This window comes from Pan paniscus, chromosome 7, assembly GCF_029289425.2.
Source record: "Pan paniscus chromosome 7, NHGRI_mPanPan1-v2.0_pri, whole genome shotgun sequence".
Taxonomy (NCBI): Eukaryota; Metazoa; Chordata; class Mammalia; order Primates; family Hominidae; genus Pan; species Pan paniscus.
Window position 1 is genome coordinate 90,033,644 of NC_073256.2, and position 25,617 is coordinate 90,059,260.

Sequence of the window (25,617 nt, forward strand, 5' to 3'; positions counted from 1 at the left end):
ATACCACACATCTACAACCATCTGATCTTTGACAAACCTGACAAAAACAAGAAATGGGGAAAAAATTCCCTATTTAATAAATGATGCTGGAAAAACTGGCTAGCCATATGTAGAAAGCTGAAACTGGATCCCTTCCTTACACCTTATACAAAAATTAATTCAAGATGGATTAAAGACTTAAATGTTAGATCTAAAACCATAAAAACCCTAGAAGAAAACCTAGGCAATACCATTCAGGACATAGGCATGGGCAAGGACTTCATGACTAAAACACCAAAAGCAATGGCAATAAAAGCCAAAATTGACAAATGGGATCTAATTAAACTAAAGAACTTCTGCACAGCAAAAGAAACTACCATCAGAGTGACTAGGCAACCTACAGAATGGGAGAAAATTTTTACAATCTACCCATTTGACAAAGGGCTAATATCCAGAATCTACAAAGAACTTAAACAAATTTACAAGAAAAAATCAAACAACCCCATCAAAAAGTGGGGATATGAACAGACACTTTTCAAAAGAAGACATTTATGCAGCCAACAGACACATGAAAAAATGCTCATCATCACTGGCCATCAGAGAAATGCAAATCAAAACCACAATGAGATACCATCTCACACCAGTTAGAATGGCGATCATTAAAAAGTCAGGAAACAACAGGTGCTGGAGAGGATGTGGAGACATAGGAACACTTTTACACTGTTGGTGGGACTGTAAACTAGCTCCACCATCGTGGAAGACAGTGTGGCGATTCCTCAAGGATCTAGAACTAGAAATACCATTTGACCCAGCCATCCCATTACTGGGTATATACCCAAAGGATTATAAATCATGCTGTTATAAAGACACATGCACAAGTTTGTTTATTGTGGTACTATTGACAATAGCAAAGACTTGGAACCAACCCAAATGTCACTGTGGCACTATTTACAATAGCAAAGACTTGGAACCAACCCAAATGTCCATCAATGATAGACTGGATTAAGAAAATGTGGCACATATACACCATGGAATACTATGCAGCCGTAAGAAAGGATGAGTTCATGTCCTTTGTAGGGACATGGATGAAGCTGGAAACCATCATTCTCAGCAAACTATCGCAAGGACAGAAAACCAAACACCACATGTTCCCATTCATAGGTGGGAATTGAACAATGAGAACACTTGGACACAGAGTGGGGAACATCACACCCCAGGGCCTGTTGTGGGGTGGGGGAGGGGGCAGGGATAGCATTAGGAGATATACCTAATGTAAATGACGAGTTAATGGGTGCAGCACACCAACATGGCACATGTATACATATGTAACAAACCTGCACGTTGTGCACATATACCCTAGAACTTAAAAGTATAATAATAATAAAAAATTAAACAGAAAAAAAACGTTCTGAAAAACACAACTGATTTCCTCATGGCACTTACTCTCCACCTTGTATCACAGTGATGTGGAATGTTCCACTACTAACTAATATGCCACTTGAGCGCTGGCATTATTCCATGCTCACTTGGAACCCCCTGAATACCCAGCAGTGTCTACTGAAGGAAGCGACATCAAACAGCCAATAAGCAAGGGGCTTGGTCTAGGTCTTCCATGAACTGCCACTAATACACACTGCGGAGGGGTCTGTGGTCACTGACTTCTAGCTCCCTGTGTTTCCTGTGTTTTACCTAATTCTTCTGATGCCATTTTGCAGATTACAATTTACCCAGCTGCATATGGGGGAAAAGAATGGCTTCAGTTATTTCCTTAAAGCCTAAACAGACACACTTACAAACGGGTAAAATGAAGATATTTTCATAATCTTAACACAGACGTTTCACATTGCTGTTAAAAAAAAAACAGACAGAAAAGTAGTGTAAGGAGAATTTCCTACCTAACTTTAATGTTATTTTCTCATACTTTAAATTCTGGCTATTTCTTCTGAACAGGTTGATCAAAGCCATATGAGGTAGCAACACAGAAATGTAGATGTGTAGGTGGGCAATTGTGTTGAAAAGGGAAGTCCAATCAAGTCCTGTTTAGCAAGGCAAAAAGCAAGACAAAGACACAGGTGTTCAGCTCAAAGCTGTTTAAACTTCATAGCAGATGGCAGGCAGGGGTGAATCAGGCTGGTCTGAGTTTTAAAAAGGAAACCTCCATCAAAGAAATCTGTCTTTATAGCCACAGTTTGCACACACCCTAGAGCAGCCTTTGGGAACGTCAAACAGAGGTGTGGTCATACAAACCACAGGCTGGGATTTTTCCTCATATTTGTATGCAAAGTATTAGGAGAAAATAATTTACCCTTTTCCAGAATTTGGGTAGGAACCTGTACAGCTATCTTTCTCAGAGACCTGAGAGCCAATGAACTTCTACTACTAATCTAGTAACTGAAAAAATATATATTATGACCTGTATTTCACAAACGCCTTGGATAATGCCTCAAAGACACTATTATATCCTTGGATAGGCCCAGTGTGGCAGCAGGAAAACAAATTCACCAAAAATCTCTTGATGTGACCCCATAAGAGTAAGAGCTCCACCTGCACAGAGTTTACTAGCGTTGGGCACCGTTCCAAACACTTAACACACACCAATTCATTAAGCACTCATTCTAACCCTGTGAGGAGGTGCCACTAACTATCATGCCCATTTTACAGATGGGGAAACTAAGGCTTGGAGAGGTGAAACCGGTTGCTCAAGGCCACTTAAAGTGACAGAACCAAGATCTCAAGTTGCACAGCTGAACGAACCACTACCCCATCGTGCAGAAATATTTCAAAATAATTCCCTAAATTTCTCTGAATAAAAACCAGGCTGTCATGTTAAAGATTTTATAGGCATGCTTTGCCTTTTCTGCCTTCTGTAATACTTGGTGATGCAGCTCACATTCACTTCTTTGATTTCTGGCAACCATAACTGAATTAGAGTTGACTTACCACTTCTCCTTCCAGGACCAGACTGACCATAAAGAGGGGAGGGCACTTTATCAGAGCTGAAACTATGAGATTATGCCAGGCTTGGACCACTGCCTGTGAGATATTTCTGGCAAAAATAGGATAGTCTGGACCCAACTTTTGGAAGACAAAGACACCGGGGGCCAATTGACACCAACCTCCCACTCAAGAGCCAGCAGCCCCTAGGTTGGGCATGGGGTGTCTCTTTTGTAGAGCGCAGACCAGGGTCCCCCTTCACTGCAGGAAAGGGCTGCCTTCATCTCAGCCCCGACTTCCAAAACACAATGCAGGCGTCACTCTGGTCTGTCCTTGGGGGCTGGTGGTGGGGGAAAATCCTGCACACCTGAGGGAACTCCTCTGAATGTGGGAGGCAGGAGCATGAATGGCCACAAGGGGAATTATGTGAATGTGCTCCACAGCTAGGGCCTGGGGACTTCTCTGTAGCCTGATTTCTTCTCATTGAAGATAAAGTTCCCCAGGTGCCACCTGCCCTCAGCTCCTGCTCTTTCTGCACTTCTCTCAAGCAGCTGAGTAATAAAACTGATAAATCAAACCTACCTTATTCACCTCTCCAGCTTCAATTCTAAGTGAAGCATTTGAACACTGTCCAGGTAGACCAGAGACAAGCCAAGACAAAGTCGGCCACGGTGAGGAAACAGGGCCAACAGCAGGCCCGGATGTCCCTGTCCTGATTCACGTACTACCAAGACAAAGCAAGTCAAAATGAGCACTAGGCACAAATTCTACAACAATCTCTCTTCTCACAAGAATTCTTCCTCTTCCTCAGAACAAATTTCTTTTTTGGTGATGCTCCCACACATTGTCTGAACCTCCACGTAGCTATTATTTAACTTCAAGCTGCATTGCTAGTTGTTTACATATTCATCTGTCTCTTGGTTATAAATTTCCTGAAGGATAGAGTCCGTATCTTTTTCATTTTGGTTTCTCCCAAGGCACCAAAATGTGTACTTGCTTTACACAGAGCAGGCATTTGGAAAATGCTGGTTCAAATGATCACAACATTTACTCTAACATGAAATATTTAGTGTCCACTTTCTACTTTAAATTTATTGACTCTTTAAATTTTCACAATGGTCCTCTGAGTAGCTATTGCTGTTCTTTTCCCATTTTGCTGATGAGGGAGCCTGAGACGTGGAACAGTTAGGCCATCTGCCCAACTCACAGCATTGGCAGGGCCAGGGTCTAAACGACTGGCTGGTGGCACAGAGTGTGTGCTTTACCACTAACCACACATGCTGCTTCTCTGTGCCCTGGACCTACATAAGTTTGAATGACAATAGCACTTTAGCAGGGAAGAAACAAATGAGAGCTCCTAATCCTCCATGCTTTTGCCCTTGCAGGTCCATCTGCTTGGAAAGCTTTTCTCCCCTTTCTATTTCTAGAAACTCCTACTGGTTTCCTTCAGGCCCTGCTCAAGACTCAAGTCTCTAGAAGGTCTCTTGGTTCCTCTAAGTGATTAGGGACCCTCTGCTGGGCTCATGTATACATTGATGATATAGTCACCCATGTGACTATATGTGTGTGTGTCTATATAGTTCTATATGTGTGTACATATAGTTCTTTGCTATATCACAGCTCTCATCACGTCATATATTATACGCTGGCTTTCTCAATTTCTCAGCCCAGAACACTCTGAGGACAAACACTGTCTTTTCACAATACTTGGCATGAAAATATTTAACAATTGTTGGCTGTAACAGTTTATTTAGCACCTACTAAGTGCTACTCACTGTGTCAAGGGCACTCACATATACTTGATCTCATTTAATTCTCCTAAACTCCTGTGAGCTGAGTACCAAATCATCCCATTTTCTGGGTAAGAAATCTAAGGCTTAACAGATCTCATAGACAACACTTGAATAAAATCTCTCCCCTCAGCTCAGTTTAATAAGGTCCCAGAGTCTTTCTGGCATTCTTGGCCCTAAACAGAGGGCAGGGCTAGTATCCTGAGGAAAAGCAGGATATTCTCTTGCAGCTTGCCTGCAGATGGGTCTCTCGGGTTCTTGCTCCTAGGCCTTGATCTGAAACCTGTTCAAGGAGTGGGTACAGTCCCCAGGTCATGAGTCAAGAAAACCTCCAAAACTGCAACTCATTGGTTTGAGCTCAAATCACTCAGGCGTTGCGTGTGCGTTTTACCCGAGTCCTGTGAAATCACTATCACTAACCACAAAGGACTTTCAGTTACGAATAATCACCATTTCCACGAAAGGGAACAACCTGGTATGTAGCAATCTCAGTAAGGACACACACACACACACACACACACACACACACACACACACACACACACACGGAGTATTGGGCTAATAGATGAACTATCAGAAACCCGATTAAATCTTAGCCTAATAGTGCCTATTCTAAATCTCCAAGGAAGAATATTAACTCAAAGGAGATAAATCAAAATCAAGTATTTGGAGTGCCTATAATGTCTTGGTAACTGTGATGGGTCCCGTGCAAGGTATAGAAAACAGAGTTATTTTTATTAGCTATATAGTATATACTAATGAGCATAAAGTAAGCCACTGACATCTAAAAATGACCTATTCATAATTATCACTTTCTTTCCCAGAGTGGTACAAGCAAACATTTTATTCTGGGTACAAACCCAAAGTTAGTTCTCATTAAAAATGATCCTAACTTGCTTTAGATTTATGCTTAACTATTGGGAAAAATATTTTATAGCAACTCTATCTGGCTTTAAAGTTCACTAGTTCAGTATTTATTCAGGCTTCTAAAAGTTATTTAGAATTTAAGTGAGCAGAATATCATATTAATCATAGTGATGCAATGAATGGGGAAAGGAGGAACAGAAAACTCAAAGGAAAAAAGTTCTTCAAAATGTCATGAGAAAATCCAGTTATGCAAAGTCTATTTTAAATTCTTAAAGGTCTTTATAGCTGCTTGATTCAGGGCCTGCAAATATATCAGCTTGCCTAAAAATTTCATTTTTTTCTACCAAGAAATCCCTCTTCCCTTTCTCAACTTAAGATATAATTGACAAATAAATATTGTATATATTTATAGTGTATAACGTGATGCTTTGATATATGGATACACTGCAGAATTATTAAATCAAGCTAATAAATATATCCAAGAAATCCCTTCTTAACCTCCATGGCTTGAAAACTTAAAACTTTTACATCTCTGGCTAACTCGAAGTCCACGTATAGACAGAAAGTATAAGGCATAAGCCAATGCAAGCTATGATTTTGCAGGAGAAATTGATACCTGAAGAGTTCAGGACATAAACAATTTTATATTTTGACTCATTTGTTCATCATTTAGTAAAAATATTTTTATCTTTACATATTTTCATGTTTGATGAACAGTAAAAAAAACTGCTGGTGGACTACAGCAGAACATTCATATAACTAGTATTTTCTTAACAGAAAAATCAGACTGCCCAACAGAGACTCTTGTACTTCATCAAACACACCCAACACCTGGCTGTTTCTTTGCAGGAGCAGGGTTGATCAGACTCCGATGGGCAAGGAGTCCTCTCAAGCAGGGACTTGCCATCACCAAAGATTTGCAGTTGGACTGCACTCCCGACCAGCTTTGGAGACTATGTAGATTCTCTATTACAAACCAGAGAGGGACGTCAAACAGAGTAAACATGTGACAAGTTCCAGCAGGGACCACGGAACATAAAGATACAGATGGTACCACAGAACATAACACAAAACAGACCCTCAGTTCCCCTTGCTCTTGTTCTCAAGCTGCATCCCAGTGTGCTTCGCCAGACTCTTAACTCACTCACTGTTCTTTGCCCTACCGACTCCATGCAGTTAAAATGCCTAGTAATGTCCTCCCAGAGGTACAGCCCCAGACCACTGCATTTGGGGCCTGAAATTAGTCATTGCAAAGTTTTCACACTGCTTAACTGGTAAGACAAATATCTTCATGTCAGCCATGTGCTCATTCTTTTGCTCCATTTTGCACACAACTAATAAAAACTGGAAAATGCCTTTTCTAAGGCAAAGAAAGTTATAGATGTGAATTTCATTCTTTTATATAAACGTAGTCAGAGTCAGCATGAAGAGTTAAAGCTTTGATAGTGTGTGGCTATCTAGATAGTGTGATGACTACTCTTATTACACCTTAAATAAAAAGTATTTGCTAATTTGATTTTAGATGATGAAATTATATAAATAGAGAAATTACATTTATAACAACAATTGAACCTTGTCTAGCATTTTGTCTTAATAGTAGCACAAAAATAATTCTCTGCTTCTTTCCACACACAGGTCATCATCTCTGCCTCTTTAGAGATTTCTCTATTCCAGCCCCCTCTACTCACTTTCCTAATAATTGCTGTTATAAATGCCAGTGCCAATCTCCAATTTTGATGTATTCATATCCTCGGGAAGCTGCTAAGTGCTCAAGGCTTCAAAGTACTGTTCTTACTTGAAACTCATGTTATCTTTTTATCTATCACCTTGAATGTCCACACATCAGATTCACTATCTTTCTCCCCATAATGTCTCCATCAGCCTTTATGGTGCCACTTATGCTCTTAGCTAATTGTACTCACATCCTTAGAACGTTAACTCCCTTGTATACAGCTGGTTGTTGTAAACAAGATGGGTTTTCCCTTACAAATTTCAAGGGTGCAGTTCTTTATTGCCTAGATGCATTTATTCATGTCCTTTATGATCTCATCCTCAACTTCTGCTGCTTGCAATCTACCTTGAGCACTGTAGCTAAAATCACTCTCCTCACATGTTGTTTTGCTCCTGTTAATAACTTCCTCGGCACTCTGAAACGGTTTCCACTTGTGTGTTGCATAATACCCTGGTTAGTGCTTTTCAGATCCTTTAATAGTCAGGCACCCCTTATCTAATTGTCCTCTTCTCTTGCCATGACTCAGCTGTACTCGACGGCACTGCAACGCAAAATCCAGGTGGGTTTGTTGTAAGACTTTTCAAAAGAGGATGAAGCTACAGGGTACAAATCTGACAGTAGGGCTGTAGCTAATATCTCCACCACTTTCCTAACTTTCCTACAACAGCATTCATTTTCAGAAATATGAGTAGTCATACCACTGCTGTTATCCACAAATTTATTACCTTTCTGGATGTTTTTCCTGGTGGTAGAATGAAGGCACGAGAGACCTGTGTGCATATGAAAGATCCTTGTTTTCAGGTTCTACTACTGGCAATGGGAGTCATTATGGAACATCAACCCAGAATATCAGGAGAAGATTAAACAGGCTATGAAGCTCAAATTAAGACCTATCACAAAAAGCCACGAAGACGACACTGCCCACAAATAATGAACACTGGTGACCTTTACTGCCTTTGAGGGGGTTTTTTTCTCCTCAGGCTGTACGTCATTAGATGGGGTCTTCTCCCACCTGGTAAAATTTCGATCCACTGTGAACAAATCTTGCCTTAGCTTCCCTTTAAAATGTTGCCGAAGGACCAAATTCTTTACAAAGTCATTCCAGAGCAACTCTTCCTGGCACCAGACACACTAATCATACCGGGACCTTCTTTATTCACCTCGTCTTTCTAATATTTCTCCCTTTTTCTCATTATTCAGCATTTCTTTAGGGTGTTAAGTTTAGCCTAAAGCTGCCTCCTTACATATTTCAAATTCAGCCTAAAAGGTTTCTCTGCACATCACGAACTATAACCTAAATGGAGTTGTATACAGATTGTAGCTTACTCTTGTGTCAATCACCGAGTTTTGGGCCAATCAAAGGGGGTCAACGATTCGAGCCGTGTTCAAATAAGGCAAATGACAAGCTGTAGCCAATCGGCTGTTTCTGTACCTCACTTTCCTTCTTCTGTCTATAACCCTTCTTCAACTACGCAGCTGCACTGGAATCTCTGTACCCACTCTGGCTCGGGTGGCTGCCTGATGTGCGAATTGTTTTTTGCTCAATTAAACTCTGTTAAATTTGGCTAAAGTTTTTCTTTTAACCACAGCCACATATGCATATTTACATAGACACTGTTTATGGGGAGCGGGGTGCCTGTCTGAGGCTTGTTTTGTTTTTTCCCTTTGTTGGTGTATGCCTTCTATTTCCCTTGAAGTATCTTTAACATGTTGTCATTGGGTGCTGAATACAGTGGCACATCTGTAACTGTTACAAATATAGCAACTGTAATTTAAAGAAAACTTTTAAACAATAAAGTTTTGTAGCTGAACTTTAACACCACAAAAGTGATTCATTACTAAAAAGTTTAAAGAAAAAAAGAAAAGAAAACCTTCAATATGTTCTTCTCGCCCTCGTTTTCACTTACGGAATTAAACATTAGTGACTACTTACTCTAGAATCACATTTTCATAGTTCCAACAATGGGCTGAAAGTTACTCTGATCTAGAGAAGAGTTAGAATAATTTTTCAAAATGCTTTTACTGTCAAATTCACACAGTACCATGAAAAAAAAACAAAAACAAAAACAAAATATCACTAGGCTATAGGCCAAGTAAAAAGTCTTTGGAACTGCTTTATAAACAAGTCAATCCACTCCTTTGTAATTCCTAGAAGACTAGCCATTTTGACGTTTATATAAACTATGAAACCTTCATGGAATGTGGCAGAGCACTAATAAACAAATACGGGACTGACTGAATTGCTTCGTGTTATTTTTTTAACTACCTCCCATGTACATGCATTTTCTCTAATTGACTCTAAGCTTGTGTGTGCGTTGTGGGGGGCGGAGGGGGTCAGGCCCACGCTTTTTCCTCCATTCACATCTAGCACAGTACTAAGTGTGTAAGTATTGATAATACTTCTGATATAAACAAGAAACTGGTAAGTGAGTTGTGTGCGTGGAATGTTTACTGGTACTTCAAAATGGTTTTAATTTTGGTTAGAGGGTCCTAACTATAATCTTGTTCCGAAGTATACAGGACGACATTTTCCCTTTTATACCATCTTCTGATTGAGGAAAAATCTGGAGTTGGAAAAGTAAAATGTCAATGTTGTCTCACTACATTGACTAACTGAATAATTTCTATAAGAAGCATTGGTATTGTTATGTGAAGTCAGGTTCAAAAACAGGTGAAAGGAGAGGAATTCACAAAAGAGTAGAGATCCAAACTCAGGTTTTCTGTGACAATCTGGTCAAGTTTTCCACTTCCTCACCCCTGTTTCATTGATAAGAAAGAGAGACCCAGAAAGATTACTTGTTTCATATGTACTTGTTTCATATGAATGATGGAGCCTTACTGCCCCCCGCTCCCATTTCTCCAACCAGCCGTATACCGGGAATGAATCACTACATTTTCTAATTGAATAATTTATCACCCATATACTGGGAATGAATGAACCGTTTTCATTAACCTTAATAGGGGTATTAGAGTATCATCCACACAACATCTCAGACTTGCCTCTGTTCCTAACCCACTACTTGCAGTCCATCAAGTCCTGCTAATTTTATCCCTTGTGTCTCTGCCACCCCTGCCCTCAAGCAGGGTCTTTTATCACCTCCTCCACAGACCAGGCCTCCAGTCCTGGCCCAACTTAAATTCTTTCTCCATGAAGCAGGCAGACCATCCATTCAAAGGCAGATGGCTCCCTTCTCAAATGCCTTTGAAGACTCCCCAAAGCCAAAAGCAGAAAATGCAGCTCCCAAACCTTGGGAATTTTGTTTCTTATCATATCCCCCCGATGCACTTTCCAAATTTTAGTGTGCCCAAGAATAACCTGAGAAGTTTGTAATAAATGCAAGTTTCTGGACCTTATGCAAAGAAACATTAATTCAGTACTGGGTGAAGGACTAGAGAATTTTAAGCACCCCTTGTGATCTGCTGCAGTGGGTGGACAGATCGCTCCTGGAGAAAGCGTTCTTCCACTATCCAACTGCTTGCAGGAACTCACACTGTACACTTTCATTCCACTCCACCTTTGCTCAGGATCTTCCTCCAATATGCAACACTGGCCACTGTTTGCTCCCTAACTTCCACTCATTCTTCACCTGCACAGGCTCAGCCTCATCCCTGTAAGCCCCATATGCCCTCAGTGTTCTTCCCTCTTTTGCACTGTCGTAGTTTTTTCCTTAGAATTTACCATGTTATACTGACCTTATCTTTTTATGATTGTTTGGCTCACAAGATCTGTGGCTGTTGAATGAACAATGTCTGTTAAATGAAACAGTGGCCAGATGAAGTCTATGACTAAATAATACTGTTCCCAGACAGATCTTCTTTTATGAGCCTAAGGAGGGTATATGGGTTCAAAAAAAATTCCTATCCCAATTCTCAAAACCCAGTGGAGGGGAAGGGCTTGGGGCTCTGACGCTGCCGTGTGCTTGCCATGTGAATTTCCTATGCCTCAGTTTCCTACCAACTCACAGGGTTGCCATGGGGATGAGAGGAGATGACAGATGTCAAATTCACACAGCAGGTAACCACTCAAGACCTGTTGGGTCTTTTTGTGTGTAGCCAAAAGGTATCACCCAAATTACTAACCTCAGACCACAAGAAGAGAACAATGTGCACCAGTGCATAACACACTTAGGGGAAACCTAGCAGCATCTACGTTGTTTCCTTAGGGAAACCTAGCAGCATCTACATTGTTTCCTTATCTGGAAACACTGCCAAAACATTCATTTACTGCAAATTGCTAACTTTAATGTTTCTGTACACAAATACTGCTAATAAGATCCTGCTACCACCCAAAATTGTATCTTATGGACTCTATGTAGAAATAATTTTTAAACTTTTTAAAGAAACCACTAGTAATTTTCCCTTTTGCATTATAAAATTTGTACATATATTTTCTATGCTCTATTGATAGCATTCCTGTTATCAGGTATACAATTAATTATTGGAAGAGACATTTTGTTTCTTAATGCAGTCCATGCCTGCTATGGACCTTGAGTGTAATCGCTAAGGACTGACAGGGCTTAGGCAAGGAGGGGGACATGGGAGAAGGCATTCAGGCAAGGAGTGTTGCTGGTGCAAAGAGCTCCAGGAAAGTGTCTGTGACGAGCTCACCCAGGATGGGTCATAGGTGCCTCTCAGTGGGTCCCTCCAACCTGCAGCCCCATAGCACCTGCCAGTTGCACAAAGGTACTGTGAACCTGGTAGGGTATTTGCTTTTAATGACAGGTTTTGTTTCTTATTCATCTCTGTATTCCCAGGGCCTAGTGCCATATTTGGACAGAGCTGGCACTAAATAAATGTTTGCCAAATGATGTTTCTTTAGCATAATAATTTGTGAGAGTGATATTTTGTTCCAGTAGGTTGCCAAGAAAAGAAAAAAAAAAAAACAGTCCAACAGAGCTTGCTCACTGGGTAGGTCCCTTGAGCACAAACCTTAGAAAGCATAACTTCACAAATTCAAGAATAGAAATTCAGATACCTGAATTGCATTGTCATAAGGCAACAAATTCCTAGTCACTTAATGTGAGAACTGCTTTACTTGTACTTCTTAAAAAGAGCTGTGTCTAGTATTACGTACAAGGATTTCCTCTTTCTCTGCATGTCCCGTAAGTCTTTCCCAGGGTTTGGCTCCAAGCTCTGCAAGCACAGCTCAAATCTCTGAGTTCCAGATACATCTTCCCCCATTATCTTTTGGGCTAGCATCTTGAAATTCAAGAAGCCAAAAATCCAAACTTATCTTCCTCCCTAAATCTGTCCCTTCCTGTCCGGTATCCTTCTGAGTAAACAGTACCACCATCCATTAGTTGGCTAAGCCAGGAACTTGGAGCCACTCTGATGACTCCTTTTCTAGGCTTACCATGCTTAACTCAACCAGCCACAGGTCCTAGTGACTCTGCTTGGGAGGCTCTCATTCAATCATTTGCTTCTTTCCATCCCACTGCCACAGCTTAGCCCAACACATAGGCTATCACTTAGATCACTAGTTAGCAGATAACTATTTTTTTATTTTTAGAGACAGGGTCTTGCTCTGTCACCCAAGATGGAATGCAGTGGCGTGATCATAGCTCACTGCAGCCTCAAACTCCTGGGCTCAAGTGATCCTCCTGCCTCAGCCTCCCAAAGTGCTGGGATTAAAGACGTGAGCCACTGTGCCCAGCCTGTGACTATTTAATCTGTCTCCAGTTTCACTGCCCCTTACTGTCCCCATTCCCTATACCACCTGCAGCCAGAGTGATCTTTCTAAAGATGATGATGTAATTCTGCCTAACACCTATCAATAGCCTTCCCCTATCCTTGGGATAATGTCCAAACTCCCTCTTATAGGTTCAAGAGACCTTCCTCATCTCTCAACACCCTACACCTAGCACTCTTTCCCAACCACAATGTACATTTTATCAGACCCCAAATACACATGGTCCACTGTCCTTTGCACCCACCTCTATCTTCTGGAAAACACCCACACATCCTTTGGTTCTCACTCTGGATGCAGCCTGCAGACACCTGCCTCCAGCCCCAGGCTATGATCAACCCCTTCCTATGCGTTACCTAAGCAAGGTGCTGATAATCCAATGGGTAATAACTGCTTTTTCATCTGTCCTAACCAGACTCCATGATGAAAAGGATTAGGTCTTAATCATAATTTTACATTTCCATTGTATGTAATGGATTAATGTAACTAAGAATGATTAAAGTTGGTATTTCATTAAGAACTGAAGCTTATAAAATGGGCCTGGGCTACCATCACCCCTTCCAGGGCATTTGAGTCTTTACAAAGTAATCTATTAGTCCACAGTTCAACTGATTTTCAAATCATTTGGCTGAGCAGGAAGCGGGATGGGGAACAAGTGTCTGGGGCTGGTGGGTGAAATGAGGGGGCAGTAAGCCCCATCATCTGAGGCTCTTCCATTCTTACCCTTGAACTCTAAATTGCTGGCTTCCATGGGTTATCTCAACATGTCAAAACATGTTCCCTACATGTATCTCAAATGCTTCCCTAATGGATGGAAGGTTTGAAATCTTGAAATAATAATTCAAAAAAGCTCCCACACCAATTTAAAAAATGGCATTGATAGGGATTTCTAGACCAAGCAACTGAGATCGAAATTCTATTGATTCAATATAGTAAAAGTCACCAAAATTTTTACCATATTTAAGTTTAAAAATTAACAAAAAATAATAAAATTGTTTGTTAATTTCTGACACTCTATTGCATTAAAAGTGATAGAAAGTGAATTAATGTATTTTACTTGGCTTAAATAACTTTCTTTTGGCCCACATGGAAGTCCTAAGAAGATTGACTTCAAAGAGTTGTACTATTTGGGAGCCAATCTTGATTCCTTACATATTAATTAAATTTTTGAGAAAGCAGCTTATTTTGAATTTAGCATATTATAAAAACAAATGTGAAACAGCAACTAAAACAGAAAGGTGAAATTATTAAAAGCTGATTTGACTTTATTCTCAAGAGACTGTTGTACTAAAGCTGAATGACTTACATAAATACCTTTGGCATTTGTTGGATCCTGTTCCTAAACACAATGTTCATATTTCATCTATAATAAGAAAAGCATCTCAAAGATTTGCAAGGCACTAGTCTTGCAAGCGTCCAGTTTGGTGTCTTGAGTAAAGTGAGATTGGCAGAGTCAGCTTAATCCATAATGGAAAGTTGCGAGCAGGGTGCTTCGGCTGCCTGGCAGCTGCTGCTTGGAGAAGCCTACCAGCTATGGCAGCATGCAGGCAGAACTCTGCCACTTGCTTAAAAACAGAGTTTCTCCAGGTCAAAGCTGAAACTCATACAAAGCATACAGGATAAAATATGAATGCAATCCCATTTTTGGGGCTTTCCAGAAAACATAGGAGTAGGGTGGTTTTCATTACAAATGATGCATTAGAAATTGCTACTTTAATTCTTCATATGTGTACTATTGAGAAAGGGTCATATTTCAGGGCTAAATGAGCTGGAATCTGTTGAAGTTTGTACTATTTAAGCAAGCTCAGGCTTCTACAGTTAAAACAGGGTCAACATGTGTCCCCACAACCTGGCTTATCATCATCCTGGAATTTCAGTTTTCCCTTCCAGTCTTCAGTGCCAGCTTTTACTAAGTAGATCTCTGCAGAACTGAATGTTGTCTCATATCCCATTCATACCCTATACAGTCTCTTCTCCTTGCCCTCCCTGTTTAATCAAAATGGAAGTCCATGCCTACACAATTCAAGTTTTTAAAACCATGTTCTTAATGGCTTGAAAGTCTGGAGAACTGTGTGACCTTCCCATTTATGATGGCCTAAGACTAATTTTCATTATATTTGTATTCTCTTGAACCTACTTGTTAGTCACGAAAACACATGTCCATCTCAATGCCTCCGAGTGTCTGAATGGGCCTGGACTTGGGAGGGCTGGAGAAAGAGTTTTTGTTTGTTTGTTTGTTTGTTTTTAAAGAAAGATCTTTAGAAACGAGATATCCTAAGGAGGTTTTACAAGGCTGTCATAACACAAAGTGTTCCCATGTTATGCGTAATGACCCGTTGCGTGGTGAGTGATATGACATCAGAGCTGAAGGCCAGGAGCTGGCCAGAGGAGTTTCTCTGTGCTCCCAAGTCACACCTATCAGTGCTATTACATCCAAGCCTAACCCTTTGCTTGGAGGTAGGGGCAGGACAGAGCTGGCACCTAGGTCATCTTTCCAGTTTCAGCTGTTCCCTCAGCGCATGCACACAGAGAGAATTCTCAATGATTGCTCCTGGGCCCCTTGATATGGACAATCATGTCTTTCTTTAAAGAGCCCAGAAAAAATGTGACGAAGTTAGACTAGGCACCCCCGCTTTCTCCCATGGGAAATGGACATTCTTTGATAAAGAAGAGAAATGTATTTGAAAACTATATATTCTTCTAGGAGCAAATTCCAGAAGTTTGTTTGACTTCTGACAAATTCCAGACTCTGAAGTTCAGAGGATAACAATATAAAGTATAAAGTACAACAAAAGGATAACGTATAAAAGGATGATGGTGATCTATACTAACTTTTTTTTTTTTTTCTTGGAGACGTCGCTCTGTCGCTTAGGCTGGAGTGCAATGGCATGATCTCTGCTCACTGCAACCTCTGCCTCCCAGGTTCAAGCGATTCCTGCCTCAGCCTCCCGAGTAGCTGGGATTACAGGTGCCCGCCACGATGCCTGGCTAATTTTTGTAATTTTAGTAGAGATGGGGTTTCACCATGTTGGCCAGGCTGGTCTCGAACTCCTGACCTCAAGGGATCCGCCCGCCTCGGCCTCCCAAAGTGCTGGGATTAGGGATGTGAGTCACCATGCCCGGCCTACACTAACATACTTAATATAAAGGTAAGAACTTTATTATCCTACGTTATCTTCAGAATAGTACCTGGGGCATAACTTGATATAAATGCATATGCCATTTCCTTGCTCACTTTTCAGTCTTAAAAAAATAAAATTGCCTGCTAACTTCACACAGATCTGGTGCTGGAAATGGGCTAAGTTTTGATACATGCTCACATCTGCACACAGGTGGTCAAGCTCTGTAGATTTAACTCTCTTCCTTTGGGTATCCCCATTCCTGCTTCCCAATCCTTCCTTCCCTTCCTGTTTCCTTCCTCACTTCATCTTTACCTACATCCCAGTTTGGCTTCTTGGTCTTCTATCAACTTTCACTTGTGAAAATGGTACTTCTAGGATTGCAACATTTTCCTAAATAACAACTGCTATGTGTGGTTTATAGTTTACAAAGACCCGTGATACCTACTCTCCCATTCAATTCTCAAAACAACCCTGCTATGAAGGGTAAGGTAATAATTGCTCCCTGTTCACCATAACTTTTCTGAACCTCAGAGTCTGGGTATTTCAACCAAGCATCTGGAATTTGCCCTAGAAGCACTGGTTACAACAGTTGCAAAGAGTGACAGGCAGCCAAGGTGCAGATATGGAAGAACACAGGTAGCAGAACTAAAGAAAATAACTAATGCTTTCCTTAGCAATAAATGCCCACATTTTAGGTGATTTTGTCCTAAAATTTCTTTAACTATTTAACAATCTATTCATTAAAATGACTCAGAAGGCATCAGAAGGATTTCCCCTTCCCGTTAAAATCACTTGTGCTAATTACTGAAAATTAACCAGAGCACCAGAAGAAAAAAAAATCCGTAGAAAAGGTGATCTAAACTTTGTTTAAAAATATAATACAACCACTGTCATTACAGTACAGACATAAAGATAGCTTATAAACAGCTTTGACTTGCAAAAGATCCCTTTGTTGAGAATAATTTAAGAATTTCAAAGTCCTGGCCCTTTATAATAACTTAGCAGAGAATAGGCTTTTTTTTCTGATATTGGTAATAGTCAGTTTAATTTGGATCCATAATGTGCATTGACTCATAGTTGACTTTAGGTTTTAATTACTTATGAGTAAAATGTGAATCAAGTCAAGTGATCTTGTGAATAACTGTTCTATCCCAGCCAACTTTATGTGTTAAATTAAATGATATTCTTTGAGTCTAAGTAAAATGACCTCCAAACAAGAAAAACTTTCCAAAAAAATTAATAATAAGCTCCCACATTCTGGTATCTTACATGTTTTGGTGCTGTAAAATACAGAAGCTAAGCCAATGTTATCACAGTTAGGATAAGCTGACTTCCTGGAGTTTCCACATCTGGAAGGGAATCTCTCACATGTATCACTGACCAGCTCAATACTTATGAAGAATGGAAGTAACAGTTTGGCTCAACCTGATGCTCTTGTTCCCTGGTTATGTCCTGTAACAATGTTGACCTAATTAAGGAAAAAGTTACCCGTAGCACACACTTTGACATTTTCTGCACTCCTTGACTATTGTTAGATTATAGCATGAATTATGAGAGCTAAGTTTCCATCCTTAAAATGTGGTTTTGCCCAGCAAAACAAAATTAGGAGCACTGGCAGTGGTAATTCCCTAAGTTGTGAGAATTTAATTAATTCATTCACCAAATATTTACTAGAGCACTTACTAATGTGCCTTGATCTAAGCTCACTGCTGGGTGTACAAAAGTGAGCAAAGCTGACTTCAGAGTCAGCCCATCCTTCCCAATCTAGTTGGGGTGAGGGATATTCAACAAATATTGTGAAATTAAATATCAATTTAGACTAATGGGGAGATTTTAGACTAGAAGTGGGCTGAGAGAAGCGGGGTTGAGGAAAACTTCCACTATGAAGGAACCTAGGCTTAAAGCAGAGTGAGGACCCAGCAGCCTGAGGGTCTGGCTGAGGAGCCAGCCAGAGGGAGCAGGGACAGGGGCTGAGAGCTTCTTTCCAACAGAAAGCAAGCTGGCATGGTTGAACCATTCTGAGTATGGGGGAGGAGGGGAGATCTGCATGAAAATGCAATATATCCTTTTTTATACAAAAGTATGAGGAATGGTTTTTTAAAGTCCTACAGGAAAAGTATGTATTGTTTTTATATTTGAGTCCAAAATTGGCAAACATGGCATCCAACCTTAGTTCTGAGCTGAACAGGGAGCAGAAGAGACTCCCTCCTAAGATTACATGTCTAGGTGCCCTGATCATCACCTGAAGTGCCAGTAATGGTCAGGGAGAGGTTGGCAAAAGGAGCAGCATAGTCCCATGCGACTGGCCACCTATCCCCATCACTGACACTTCCTGGTAGTACGGGGAGCCTGCCCAGCTGTGTACCAATGAGCTTCACTAGCTTAAGTGAGGCTGGTCAGTTAGCCAGAGTCTACAAAACGGAACAGTTACCTACTAACTTGCTAATCTCCTCACTTTATAGTATTTCTTCTTATCTGCCTGATATAACAAAGTCAATACAAGCAAAGGCTTGTGGTTCTCAGTCGCGTGAGGCCAGCTCTCTCCCACCCCTCCTACATCTTCTATCTTCTTGCAAGATAATTATTTCTTCTAATATTCAGATCACACCAAGCTCTGCTTCTGTCCACACCTCTTCCTAAGTGATCTGTTCATTTCCACAGAAGTGGGGCTTTCTAAGGGTCACTTCTTATTTGCTTTCTCAACCAAATGCCTTAAGATTCTTTCTTTAAATATTTTTCTCAAGGAGTAGTGACATCTTTGAACACCTCATTTAAGGAATTATTGGAGACAAGAGTCGATGGAGTAAAAATTGACGAAATGAGAAATATAGTTAAAATGACAGGAACAGCTGAAGGAATTAAGGAGGCAAAAGCTAAGGGAATGAAAACTGAATGCCTAAGAAATAGAATGCAAACAACAGGAACGGTGGGATGATCTTGGGCAGAGCCTCAGTCCCTGCCACTGAATGTGGGGGGCTTGGACCAGATATTCTCTCTTGCCCTTTCCAGATCTGAAATTGGGGGCTTTCTGTCTCCTCTACCAAAACAGATTCTGCTTATTATATTTTCTAGAAAGTAAATTCAGCATATTGGGGGATCCAATTCTAAGTTATAAGGCTCTAGTTATAGTTTAGGGCTCTAAAACAGCACTCCAGTGACTCAAAAGGTTCTGGTTGGCCAAGTTACCATCAAGGGTACACACTGACAAAGGAAAGACCGTGGAGCCTGGGCTTAGGTACTGGCTCCACTCTCCTCAGTTCTAGTAGCTATGTCTCAGAGTAGCATCTTCATCTAAGAGCAGAGCAGTTGGGATCCAGAACTAGAGGTGGTATGTCAGCTACTAGCATGGAGCAGTCTCAGTAGCTTCTAGGTACACTCATTTCTTGAGATATTTAGAGTTGCTCTTCCACCTTTTGAACATTTCTTAAAAAAAAAAAAAAGGTTGAGACCCTTTCTCAATCCCAGATGGTGATTTGTACCCTCAGGACCAAGACAAAAGGGAAATAAAATTTTGTAAATCTTATAAACACAGTACCTTTTGGAGCAGAGCAGAGGCCTAAAAATAAGTTCCAGGAGTCAGCAAATTATAAGTATCCCTTATGGTCTTGACGCTAAGTGTTAACCTGCTAGAATCTATTAACTCTATATCTACGATGTGATATCTACTATCTACTGTTATGTCATCCCCACAGTCCTTGATCTGTCGGAATTATACAGGGGCCCATAATAAGCCTTCTGAAACAAGCCTCCTGTATGTGTTTACTGGGGAGCAACACAACTCCCTCTTCAGAGAAGCAAAGCAAAGGTCCACAGATCCACCATACTTTCATGAATCTTTGGGCCAAAGACAGTTTGTTGTGTGTCTCCTGGAGACATTATTGGAGAATATAATTGTTTTCCTAGAGCCAACTTAAACCTTTGCTTCAAGATAAAATAGGATGATGGTACAAGGGTGCGTCCATTTCCCGGGGACTTAAATAACAAATAAAAGTCTCTAAAGCATAAGAAATAACATAAATGGAATGAAAACATTACAGGGACAGTGTTGTGATCTTGGGTAGAGCCTCAGTCCCTGCCTCTGAATGTGAGGGGCTTGGACGAGATGCTCTCTCTTGGCCTTTCCAGATCTGAAATTGGGGGCCTTCAGTCTTCTCTACCAAGCCATCCTTCTACCTCAGTCTCCTGAGTAGCTGGGACTACAGGCGTATGCCACCACACCCGGCTAATTTTCTCATTTTTTGTAGAGACAGGGTCTCACTATGTTGTGAGAATAGTGATTTACACTACCTGGGTGGACAAACTAAATAGTTGATAACTATTCATTGATCATCTCCTTTTGTTGCTAATGATGAACTAGTGACTTCAACAGCAGCAGCTACCAAGAGACTTAGTTTCTAGTTTTTCTTCTGTCTGCACTGGGCTAGGTGGGAAGAGTGTCATCTTATGTTCTTAAATTTTCAGTAGTTTTACAAACAAAAACATTGATAACAGCAACCATAGAGGGGTCAGATAGATGTTCTCTACAGATATTGTGTAGATATTCTGGCATTAGAAAGAGCCATGGTTAATGACAATAATGTAGCCAAAAGTCCTATCTCCCAGGCAGCAAATCTTAAAAGAATCTTTTCTTATTTTTAAGGCTTTTAAAAAAATTTTTATTTTATTATTATTATACTTTAAGTTTTAGGGTATATGTACACAATGTGCAGGTTAGTTACATACATATACATGTGCCATGCTGGTGTGCTGCACCCATCATCCCGTCATCCAGCATTAGGTATATCTCCCAGTGCTATCCCTCCCCACTCCCCCCACCCCACAACAGTCCCCACAGTGTGATGTTCCCTTTCCTGTGTCCATGTATTCTCATTGTTCAATTCCCATCTATTAGTGAGAACATGCGGTGTTTGGTTTTTTGTCCTTGGGAAAGTTTACTGAGAATGATGAGTTCCAATTTCATCCATGTCCCTACAAAGGACATGAACTCATCATTTTTTATGGCTGCATAGTATTCCATGGTGTATATGTGCCACATTTTCTTAATCCAGTCTATCATTGTTGGACATTTGGGTTGGTTCCAAGTCTTTGCTATTGTGAATAATTTTTAAGGGTTTTAAAAGACTGTAGAACTCTAAAATCAGAGCTATTATAAGGGGAATGTCATTCCTTTAACTGCTTTCTCCAAAAACAAGTTACAAAGCTGTAATCGGAAGTATTCATTACATAATAGCAAGGAATCTGGGAAAAGGACTAAAACAGTGAAGGTAAGTAAAATATAGAAGGTTAACTGAATATATTTATTTTTAATTTGTTGATTGTGTCATCCGAACAGTATTTTATTTATTGTTCTAAGAACACTTAACATGAGACCTACCTTCTTAACAAATTCTTTTTCTGTTTTTTTTTTGAGACAGGGTCTTGCTGTGACACTCAAGCTGGAGTGCAGTGGCACAATCACAGCTCACTACAGTCTCGACCTCTGGGGCTCAAGCCATCCTCTCACCTCAGTCTCCCAAGTAACTAGGACAGGTGTGCGCCACCGTGTCTGGCTAATTTTCTTATTTTTTGTAGAGACGGGGGTCTCACTATGTTGCAGAGATTGGTCTTGAACTCCTGGGCTCAAGAGATCCTTCTGCCTCAGCATACCAAAGTGCTAGTATTACAGGCATGTACCATAGCACCTGACCTTGACAAATTCTTAAATGCAAAATGCAGTATTGTTAACTATAGGCACAATGTTGTAGTGCAGATCTATAGAATGTACTCATCTTGAGTAACTGAAACTTTGTATCTGTTGAACAGCAACCCTCCATTTTCCCCACCCTACAGTCCCTGGCGACCACCATTTTACTCTACGTTTCTATGAGTTTGACCATTTTAGATCAAGTCAGGTCATTGCAGTATTTGATTAAGTGAGATCATGCAGTATTTGTTTTTCTGTGACTGACTTCTTTCATTTGCATAATGAATTAAGCATTTTAAACATAGCTAAGTAACTATGAAGTAACTAACTGGCTAAAAGTATAAGGTCTTAAACTAAAGATCTCTTGATTATAACTATATAATACAGTATTCCCAAATGAAATAATACTACCCCCAAAAGACTTGCAACAGAGAGAACATGGCTAGGACTTGGGTGAGGGTTTTATGATACTAGCATAATCAGAGATCATCTCTGCATTGCCAGTCGCTTTCTGTTATACAAACTCCTCCAATGGAAACTAATGATAAGTCGTTTGTTAAAGTGTTCTGCACAGGTTCATTTTTCACCTCCCAAGACTGATCTGACTTTAGCGTGTCACTAAGTTGTAACAAGAAAACATGGAAGAATCCAAGTGTGCATTTAAAATTAGAGGTTAAGGCCTAACAAATGTTTATCACTAGGTCTAAAAGTAAGCCAGCAAGATTAGACGTGCTGAGTATCTGATCTATAAGCAAACTGAAAAGCAAAGTAGATCCAAAACTGTGATCTGAAGTAAAAGATGCCTGGTAGAGAAGACAGGAGAGAGAGAGACCCTTCATTAAAGTTTGTGCTGATCAACAAAAAATAATAGCTTTGAAATGAAATTAGTTTGGGATAAAGGTGAAAACCTTGAAGACTTTTAATATATAATATATATCTAAAAGTAATGCAAAATATGCAACCTTATTTAGTGGTAGCCCTACTTATTTTTTAAGTAGGGGCATTAAAAAAAAAAAAAGAACTCTAGAAGTACTAAGTTGAACCATATGATGTCACCATTTTTTTTTGTACATTAAAAAATTTGAACATTGGAAATTTCATATGGCTCCATCAAAAAAAAGGGAGGTTCATTAATTCAATGCCAATAACAAAAACCTGAAGACATGCTAACATTTTGTGGTTTCAAAAGGGCGTTTACTTCTGTGGAAGAGTGTTATTGAAGCAGAAACAGGATTTTTAATATTCTATGCTACATTTATGCTTCAAGTCTTACAAAGCTGTGGCTAGTCAGTACTCACTTAAATAAGACTAAAAATAAAAATTTCCATTTATTACCACACCTTTTTCTTTTTGTCTCACCTATGATATCCTTCCCTAATAGAACTTTATTCCCAGTAGATTTTCCCATCCCTCTTGCTGGATCCCTGAAACCAGCTATTAATGGTAAAACTTCAAGCACGTAGTCCTTCTGTGCCCACACATACACCCCACTTGTCAATCTATTATTCACCGGTTTTCTCCTACTCACTCCAGCCCTTCTCTACTGCTCTTCTTTCTTCCAACCTTGGCACATTGAGAGTCCCATCTGTCCATGTCAGGTTCCCTCCACCCCTTTCCTTTTAATACACCAGTGACCTAATCTCTTCTGCATAGAATGTGGCGATTCTTGTAGGTCTCTTTGCCTTTCCCATGTAGCTGTTGTTTTTAACAATGCATGCCAGATTTTGTCATGTTATTTTCCACTTTTGCCATATGTAGATTTTGGTGGCTGTCTCAAAACCAATTTTACCTATAAGACTTCATAAACAGAATCTGAATTGTATAAGCTAGGCTAAGTGTACATACCTCCGATGTAAATATCAGAATAAAGGTACACATCTATACTAAGTATGTTTCTACGTGGATTGCTATTTTCTTTTGGTACACAAAACACAATGCTTGCTATGGCAGCATTTCAGAGGTCTTCTTACAAAAAATAGAAAAGAAAACAGCAACTTTCCGGGCTCAGGAAGATGAGCACAGGGTCTCAGTGAACTCCCTCACGCTGTTAAATATGAGGGAAGTAATTTAGAACAGGAAGGGGAGCTCAAAGTGCCTTCGACATTTTTTGATGATGGGAAGTTTCAGAACAGTACAGGTACATTTCTGACTTTGATTCTACTGAGTGTAATCATTTTTCACCTTTGATTTTTTAGCAGTTGTAGAAAGCATTTAGCGATGTCACTGGCAGATAGACAAACATAATATTTGATACTCCATTGTTCTGACCAACCCAGCAAAACCAACCACTCTGCATTTACTTACCTTGAATTTGCTATTTCCACTTTGGTTCTGGCCATGGCAGCTGCCCTTTGGGCGCCTTCAATTGCTCTGTCCACCTTCTCCCTAGTTTTTGTATGTCTTATTGGTATAAGCTGCTTCCTTATCCCACGGACCAGAATATTATTTTTGTATTTTCCCTCTTCTTTGGAGCCGTCAGGAAACACGGTACAGCCATATCCATGCCTCTTGTTATTTGCCCACTCCCCTTCATACTTCATGCCATTGGAGCGCTCGCTAACGCCGAAGCCGTTGCGCTTGTCGTTCTTCCACTCGCCCATGTAGGTTTCCGTGGTGGTGGCGTCCACGTGGTCTTCCACCGGGCAAAAATCACAATCTACATCGCCAAAGCTGATCGTGGAGTTGGCATCGCTGGAACTAATTCTGCTCATGGCCGCGTCGCTGCGGACAGAGCTGCGCTTGCTCGAGATGGAAGACTTGGATTCGGACTTGCGAAGTTTCATGCTTCCAAGAAGGGAGCCCCTCCGGAAGAGGCCGCCCTTCTTCTTGCCCGCTAGCTCAGCGTCTGCGTGGAAGTTGAGCACGAAACCGCCGCGGGTGCCGGCCGGGCTGTCGGCGGCGGCTGCGGCGTCGTGGAGCACGCTGCCATTGCTCTGCTCGCTGCGCAGCGAGGCCAGCGAGGTACGCAGCGGTGAGCGGATCACCGTGGCCATGCCGTAGGGCACGCTCTGGCGCACGCCGTAGCCATGCCGCATGCCTCCGGCCCACTGGCCCTGGTAGGTACCTTGGAGAGACCGCAAGAAAGCACCGTGAGTCGGGGGCAGAGCTGCACCGTCACCTGCACCATCCAGCGCACACTGGCGCAGGCCTGCCCAAGGTCAAATCTGACCCATTTCCAAGTCAACCCTGGGGGATACTTTGCATCCACTTGTGAATCCCCGCCCTGTAATTTTGGGTGTAAGGCTTTAATGTCATTGCACAGAATTTTCTAGTAGTCAGATAATTTTTGCTTTTCATTAAAATTTTATGCAAGTATTTCAGAGGAAAACCACTACTTTCTAATACAAAAAGTGAACACTGGGAAACAACATTCTCCTCTGAAATTAATGCATCAAAAATTCCTCTTGGGAAGAAGATAAGGAAACAGTAGAAGATGAAATGAATTCTATTTGTAAATTTTATTCTAATATTACTAATTTAGCTGGAAAACTGTAAAAAATGACTTTTAGGTCTATGTCAGTATAACATTCCAAGAAGTATACAGGCTTAAATCGGAATACTTGGGACACAGTCATCAAATGAACGTCTTAAATTTTCTGCTACATTCAGCATCTCTTTTTTTAGTGTAGAGAAAACTGTTGAATATTCAGGATTATCATTTGAATTTGGGTGAACCTTTTTGAGCTAAGAGAGAATCGACAACCACAATATATATTATGAATACAGTGAATTATGAAAAAAATGAGTAATTTAACATTTTTGTGCTTCTAAGTGAAAAGGCCAAAGCTTTGTGCCATATCATTTGCCAAATCTCTGCATCCTCT

General features: G+C 40.6%; 1 protein-coding gene across 3 annotated transcripts in view; it reads right to left on the minus strand.

The window, feature by feature from the left end:
- Positions 1-25,617, minus strand: part of JPH1 (junctophilin 1) — an 86,284-nt gene that overhangs the window by 55,764 nt on the left and 4,903 nt on the right. For all 3 annotated transcript variants that reach the window (XM_014345960.5, XM_014345958.5, XM_014345957.5), the window contains exon 2: positions 24,098-24,857. In XM_014345960.5, the coding sequence (XP_014201446.3) occupies positions 24,098-24,857 (760 nt within the window). The remainder of the gene's footprint in view (positions 1-24,097; positions 24,858-25,617) is intronic.